At 38.2% G+C, this 7975-nt stretch overlaps 1 protein-coding gene across 1 annotated transcript in view; it reads left to right on the forward strand.

The window, feature by feature from the left end:
- Nucleotides 1–214: 214 nt before the first annotated feature.
- The window catches only part of RDH10 (retinol dehydrogenase 10 (all-trans)), a gene marked incomplete at its 5' end in the record, with an annotated part of 24733 nt that continues 16972 nt past the window's right edge, over nucleotides 215–7975 (forward strand). Inside the window, one exon of the mRNA XM_010186016.1 lies at nucleotides 215–453. Coding sequence (XP_010184318.1) covers nucleotides 215–453 — 239 coding nt within the window. The remainder of the gene's footprint in view (nucleotides 454–7975) is intronic.

Here is a 7975-nt window from a genome sequence, read left to right on the forward strand (position 1 = left end):
TTCGTGTTGCCTTGACCTCCAACAAGTGTGCTTTAAAACCTGGGATAGTAAATGGACGAGTCCTTGTCTGCTGTGTTGACAGCAAAGTAAAGAGAAGCTTTACTGTGATGGGAATTTACTGTTTCCACTCGATTATTTATTTGAATGTCAAAATGCAAGTAAGAATTTTATTTCCTCCCCCTTCTTGCTCTTTTCTCTTGTCTGTGATCTTTAGTGGCTGGGGATGGAGAAAAAGATGTGCTGCCCCATTGCAACTTGCAGGTTTACACATACACCTGTGATGTGGGCAAAAGAGAAAACGTCTACTCGACAGCAGAGAGGGTCCGCAAGGAGGTTGGCGAGGTGTCTGTCCTGGTTAACAATGCTGGTGTGGTTTCTGGACACCATCTTCTGGAGTGTCCTGATGAGCTTATTGAGAGGACTATGATGGTCAACTGTCATGCACACTTCTGGGTAACTATAAACTTCTTTCTGCCACCCTTTTTGTCAGTTAATTTTGGGAAATTACCTGCTGTTGCTTAACTGCTGTCTTCTTGAGTGTTGCACTTTTTCACATTCATTTGTAAGCACACCACTTTGTGGGTTTCTTATTTTTAACTTACTGTTCTGTTTAACAGAAATGGTGGGTATGAACTTTTTTAATAAGTAGCTTTAAATCAACTCTTATCTTCCTAGAATCCAGAGTTCTCAATCTCGTGCCCTTTTCTGTAGCCCTACATATGAAATCCTTTGCAAGTATAACCTCTGAATCTGCTTAAAGGTAGTTTCTGTTAACGAGTGACTTCTCAGCCTTCTTATTGTTTTCTGCCACTATGTTAGCAGCTTTAAGATGCTGTTTTAATGATGGTTACAATAGCAGACTTGCACATTTCTGGAAAAAATACTTCTAAAACCCTTGCTGAAAATGTTGCTTGTATTGCCTTGAAGGCAAATTGTTCCTTTTGAAGGCTGGGAGGAAAGGCGAAAAAGATCTCTCAAGAAATCAGGCCAAGAACACTTTTTCAGGAATCCTGCGTATTTGTCCTCATAGCTTTCTCTGAGGGCTGCCAGTAAAAGTAAGAAAATCTTTAATATGGTTTCTGGGGTGTTATTGTCTCCATAACTAGCAGATACTACTGAAGGGGAACAAGCAACGCGATCTTGCTGTTTTTGTCTATCTAAACCTTGTTTTCCTGTGTGTTTTATTTTTAAACCCACAGTAGTGTGGAGTTACATAAATTGGAGTGTCGAAGGAGGGCACGATGCACACTCGGGTTAGCATTAGCTGTCAGACTGAGCCCATTGTTAGTATTAAAACTGTTCTTTGGTCCTTCAAATAAGGTTATGAAATACACTTGCATAACAATCAAAGGATTAAGCAATCTGAAATATACTTCAACTTAAGCCTCCTTTGGCTGGTCTTACCTTTTTATAATAAAATTTTGTGAAGTGCCTCATCTTCAAAACTGAGAAGGCCCTCCCAAACCTAGCTCTGTTAGTGTGGAAGTGAAATGCTGTTTCATAGCCCTAAAGGAGCCTCTTCAAATCTGTTCTGTGAAACACTTAATGGCAGAGCATTCTTTTTTCCAATGTATTGTAAAGCTACAGAGAGTGCTTCAACTTCAGTGCACACAAGGTAATGTGTTTAGAAACCCTTTTAAACTCGGAAAGTGTATTTTCAAGCAATTTGACAAGTTCTGAGAAAGCTCAGAAGACTTCTTACAACTAAGAACTCTGCATGTTCCCCTTCATGAAAGTTAAATTGACGCTTAAGCAAACGGAGATGTGCACTAGATTTAATGATTCTTATTGATGTGGTTTAAATGCCAAATTGACATTTCCAAGAACTCTAAATTATGACATCACCATGGATTAAAATATGGGAGGATCTTAAGTTCTCCAGCTGTTCTTCCTTCAGGCCCAAGTCATACACTTATTTATAACACTGTTTTTTAAAGCACCCTCTGTGTGTTCCGAGTCTCTTGCAGTAATAGAAAACTAAACTTAGTCTTGTATTGCTATGATTTGGTTTGCATAAATTGATTAATCTCTAAACGTTACCACGTGAAGTGACTTCAAAATTTTAAAAAAAAATTACTTCTAGAAGGTATAGTTAGATCCAAACTGGAATTTGAGATCTGGCTTAAGGTTCTAAGAAACAGTCAACACACTTTGCATTTAACTGAGGATCTGTTCATATGTACACTTTCTGCAGATTCTGTGTCCTGCTTTGCTTTTCCTTTTATTTTTTGCTGTTGGCAAAGTTGTTTTTTTTCCTTGTCTTCCCCTTCATGATCTCAGAAAAGGTTGGCTTGACCAACAGTGGGTGGACTTCTATTAAAAGTACTAGTACTTAATTCATAAGATATTGTCTGAATCTGCTGATCTGAAGCCAACTTTTTTGATGCAAGTCAATGCTGACTTAAATAGAACAATGTGTCTAGATGTGTGAAGTCCTATACAGCCAGTCTTTTCCATGTCAGCTAAACTGGTGGTCCAAAAGCAAAGCTAATACTCTGGAGCATTATGCAGGCTTTTAACTATTTGTGGAGGATGTTTTGTCCAAAAAGCTGTAAATTGATTTTATGAAGTTATGCATCTTTCATGGAATATTGTTTCAGTAGTTAAGTGTCTGTACTTTCTGCGCTTTTGTTTTGTCGTTGGCTTTTTTTAAATGTGTGATGGGGGAAATTCTTCCTTATCCCTTGATCATTAATCAAGCCTCAGTGTGCTTCTATATAAAAACCTAAAATGTAGCTTTATTACTATCCCCTTCAAACATCTGAAAGAAGATTGATTCCCTGCTCTCCATGCAGAATGCAGGTGAATTGAGCTTGCTTTTCATTAGCAGCTACGATCTGAAGGCTGCCCAACTTCTGCAGTAGGCAGCGACATGAAAGTCTGTCACTGATTTGCTGCTGTGAGTCCAGCGAGGCTGTGTACCGTATCGCAACCTGGCAGTCAAGGGAGCCTTAGCAGCATGCCACAGCCTAAACAGATGCTTTCCATTTTGCTGACATTCATGACTTCTATAATCCTTCCTGTGAGTGTTCTATATAAACATGTCACCACTGCATCATGTAGCAATTTCCACAGCATAAAATCCACTGCGGTATTAAAAACCTGTTACTTCATGCAGTGATAACTTGAATGCTTCTGATATTGAAAACACAGGGACAAAATCCATTCCCGGTTTGAAACAAGCCAGCTCTGGTTTACTGTAATTTGCAGATGCATAAAACTGTAGCGGAAGTGTAACATTATCTTTCCTGCCAGTCTGTTGCAAGGATAATAACTTACTTGGCTGCACTTGTCATTACTAGAGCTGAACTTCTGCAGGCTAGGAAATTTTCTTGCTATGATATGTCAGGATTCAGATTTGAAAAATGTTAAATCACAGTAGAAGATAAAGGTATTGCTTAATCAGTTTTAAACAAATGTAGGAATAACAGATTTTCTGGTGGTTTTATTAATAAAGCTTAAGTGAGGTATCAAAATACTGGTTTAGATTGTGAAACTTTTTTAATAAAAAATATTCTTGTAACTACTCCTAACATACTTTTCTGGAAGAATAATGCTATTGCTGACTAAGTGTCTATTCATATTGCACATCAGCATAGTACCTGGGAAATCCTTCGAGGTTTGGCTGTTGAATGGGACTCATGGAGGGGCAGGGGCAAGGTGATGATCAGGGTCTATGAAGGTCTTTCTGTGCAGCACATCTTCAGTATTCAGCTCCAAAAGAATGCAGAGCACTGTTTCCCTGTCATGTGGATCCTCCCAAACTTGCAGCTTAAAGCTCTGCTCCTAGAGGAGTTCTCTTCAACTTACCAAAAGGGGGAAGCAAAAGCATTCAGCTTCAGCTCTGTCATACTTATTAAGAAAAAAAATAAAAAAATCCACTTACTGAGAGACTTGAGCCCAGAGTTTGGAGACTTGTGTACTGCTGCCTTAATTGGGATAGCTATGTTCCTTCACTTACAAACTACTTGATTTTTGAAGTTATGCAGGAATATTTGTCTTTGTAGGAATTGAACAGCTCTTTTAGGTGGCCTGACATTGATACAGGAAGATATAAATACTGAGTAAAGAGGGAAATGCTGCTCAAGTAATTAGAGCATTCATAAATAGATGCAGACTTCTAAAACTTAACTTTATTTCCAAAGTACATTTAATGCAGAGTAATTAAATTAAAGTACTATTTATGCTGCTGCTATAGCTGTCAGTATAATTAGACTGTCAGGATTGCTAAAGCCTTGGAAAATAACAGTGGCTTATAGTTATCTGTAATGTATCAATACTTACGTATTGTTATTCTAGTCTCTTCAGGCTCCTTGGTGTTAAATAAATCTCACTTATGCCTACAGTTCTAGTTTAAGTACAGAAGTATGGCACTTAGTGTGCATACTGAATCTTCTACAGAAGAAAAGACAACTTAAGTTGTTTGAAGCTATACCAGGCTGAGTCTTTGGTGGCCTGTGGACATGGCAGTTTGTTTTTTGTCGTCTTCATTAGGATTCTAGCATCTGTGATCAACTATAGACACAGTATTCTACTGACAGGCCAGCTAGTTATATTTAGCATTTTAGATGAGTGGAATCAGCTGCTTTAATTGATTTTTATTTTTTTTAAGTTTCATAATAATGTAACCTAAGACAAAAAAGTTTACATGCAAATTTTAATCTATGAGTTCTTGACTTTTTTTCTTTGAAAAATGAGCTGCATCAAGTTCTAACGAGCCATGTTCATGTGATCCAGAAAGTGTCATCAAAACTAACTCTTCCCTTGCAATATTATTCCAACTACATGCCACCAGTAAATTACTTGGACAGCACATGTGTTTCATATACTGTGATAGCATGCTGGGCAGTGAATATGAAGCAAAAAGCAGTAAAGACTTAGCTGTGGAAACAGTCGCATTAGTCATACCTAAAACTCATAAGTGCATTGCTATGGTTCTGCCATTCTTGTGTTCTTTGGTTTATTCCTCAAGAAAATAGAGGGAATCAACTGAGAAAATACTGTATTCAAAATGCATGCTCTAGAGAACTGCACTTTCCCATTTTACAGAGGGATGTACATAGCACAGGTTTTGGAAAATAAATGGATGAATGTATATTTCTAGATCTTGACTGGGTGCAAGACTACTGGCTCAGAGTTTTCCTCACAGATTTATTTTGTGGTCTACCAAAATGGTAGGAGCTTGTCTACCATTGTGTCAAGCACAGTTATCATTGGTGTGCAATCTTCTAATTTTGTAGGTTGTATCTTGCAATCTGTATGTATCTGTAATCTAGCCTTGTGGTCATATTTTAGTTGTAGTGGTAATTTTAAAAAAACAAACAAAACAAAACAAATTAGTCTTTTATTGAAGACTTTTTTAATTTTTCTGATTATTTTTGGAGGAAAAAACCCACAAAACCAACCAACGATGACAACAAAAAATCCAAACCATTTTAGTTTGCTACCTAAATGTCTAAGCTTTATATGTAGAAGGGATCTTGTATCCGTTTCAGAGTAGACACGAGTAAGGCTAAAAATGACAAAGTAGTTATCTGCAGAGTCAGCAAGTATAATTGAGCATGTGGGGATGGGGTGGTAGGTGGGTCTCAGTTTTATGCAAAAAGCCCCATTTGTTTGTAGGAACCATACAAATTCAAGCACCTGTAATTGGGATTCCACAGTGCTGCCATTTTAGCACTGCACTTTTAAAATCTTTTCTACTTTATCAGCTGTGAAATATTACTCACTCCCAGTGCTTCTCATGGTTTGATTTCACTTCTGGGTGTTTTGGGGGAGGGAAGGTTTTTGTTATCTAACTCTGGTTCCACAAGTTACTCAACTCTAGTCCTTGAGGTCTATTAGGCTGTTAAGTCATGATTCCTGTTGTCTGCTGTATCTTGACGATCAACAAGTAATTATGCATCAAGGAGTGTGGACAAAACAGCTCATAGCCCTCTTGACTTGTTTAATTAGCACCAGTTCCATCAGGGCAGTGGGAAAAGCGTACCAAAGATTCTTTGAACATGTTGCTTACAACACCAACTTTCCTACCTATACTTTCTATGCTAGAGCATCTTCCTTGCAGGGTGGAGAATGCTGACCTCTTTTGTTCAAACAGCAGCTAAATTCATGTGTTTCCCTTCCTTCTCTTTAATTATGTAAAGTATTTTATTTTCAACCTAGTCAGTTAAATCTGGAATGAGCATTTAGAATATTTTTCCTTAAACTGCTTCAGTTATACCTGAGCTTTTGCAGTGACTAACCTCAGGTATACTTTGGATATTAATTTGCTGCATCATTTGAAAGGTGGTTGGAACTCGGGCTCTGAAAACAGAGAAAATAGAGATTCTCAGATTGCAGCCCATGGATTGTTTGTTTCTTGTTGATCGGTGTCCAAAATGATAGCATAAGGTATGATTAGCCGGTTACTTCCATGCACGAACGTGTCTGAAGCTTGAAGAGTTTAAGTGAAACCAGTAAAACAGAGAAAAGCAATGTGAAAGTCCCATTAAGTAAAGGGAAAATTGTCCTGAAGACTACATGCCAAGACTTTCTAAACTACTTGAAATGTATTTGAAGTATTAATTATTAGTGGCTTGCAATTCTACAGCCTTCTAAAATAAAGCTGGCGTTGTAGTATAGCTTGAAGAGGTAAGGCACTTGGGATAATCTCCTGTGACTTTTTCTGGGGCTAAGAGACTTGTCAGCAAACCCTATGAATGCTTTCAGAATCTGAAGAAATGCTTAAATTCTTGCTTCTTATGGAATGAGGTAGGTTGGCTGAATAAGCAAAAACTTCTGCACTGGCTTTGGTCTGATTTTTGTGGTATTACTTGTGAAGGATTTGGGGAGACAGAAAAACCTTGAATGCAATGATAGTCTTTGGCAGTGTGGTACCTAAACTCCCTGCAAGTGGAGAGAGAGGCTCTTCGTTGTTTCAGTGAAGTGCTTGGTCTAAAGATTGCATATGCCTTTCCTGTCCTGTGGAGGTTTGGAGAGCAGTGGAGTTCAAAGTTCTAGATTCTTCTATCTACAAGTAACATCTGATTTATTTCATGGAAAGCAGCTAAGTTAATGAGACCTTAGTAGGTTATTACCTTTCTTTAATAACCAAGCAACTGTAGCACACTTCTAGAAGACAGGCATGTTCATGTGCTCAACTGTGAAGAAAAGCTATCCTAATTACGATGTTGCAAAGTGCCCTGCTAACCTAGGGTTTGCATCACTGCCTCCAGCCTGCAGTAACTGATCTGTGTGGGTGAGCAGTCCTTTTCTGTAGCTTTGTATCATCAATTACTCTGACTAGATGGGTCAAGGAAAGACGAATGTTCAGCTTTCTAGCACCATCCCTGCCATCTTAGCACTGCACTTTTAAAATTGTTTCAACTTTTATCTTTATCAGCTGTGAAGTATTATTCTTTCCCAGTGCTTCTCATGCTTTGATTTCACTTCTGGGTTTTTTTGGGGGAGGGAAGGTTTTTGTTTTGCATCTCTAGTACTAAACCTTTCCACAGTCCTCTGTATGTAAAAGCTGGAGCATCAGTCTTGATAAACCTTGCTCCTTGACCTTTGAGGTTTTCCAGCCATTCACACTGATGGTAGAACTGAGTTATTGATACATGTCTGTCTTTTGTGAAATACAGTAGAGGTCTTTCTGCAAAGACAAACTGAAGCTGATTTATGTACGATGCTATATGCTTTTACCTGTGATCTTAGGCTTCTTAGGCCGTTAAAAAAAAGTCTTTCAACATGTAGTTACGGTGTAGATGAGTAGGCATAGACTGGTAGAATCTCAATTTCTGAGGTTTTAGTCTGAAAGAAGATATATCACAAACAGGGGCGAGATTTACATCTGTGCTTACACTTCTGAATGAACGCTTTGTTCTTGTAAACAATTATGCTAGTATAATGATTTATTTGCTGGTCAAATTAACACTTGACACAAGTGAGTTATCACAACTGGGTTGGGAAGGCATGGTAGGCCAAGGAATGC

This window comes from Mesitornis unicolor, unplaced genomic scaffold (assembly GCF_000695765.1).
Source record: "Mesitornis unicolor isolate BGI_N332 unplaced genomic scaffold, ASM69576v1 scaffold25376, whole genome shotgun sequence".
NCBI lineage: Eukaryota > Metazoa > Chordata > Aves > Mesitornithiformes > Mesitornithidae > Mesitornis > Mesitornis unicolor.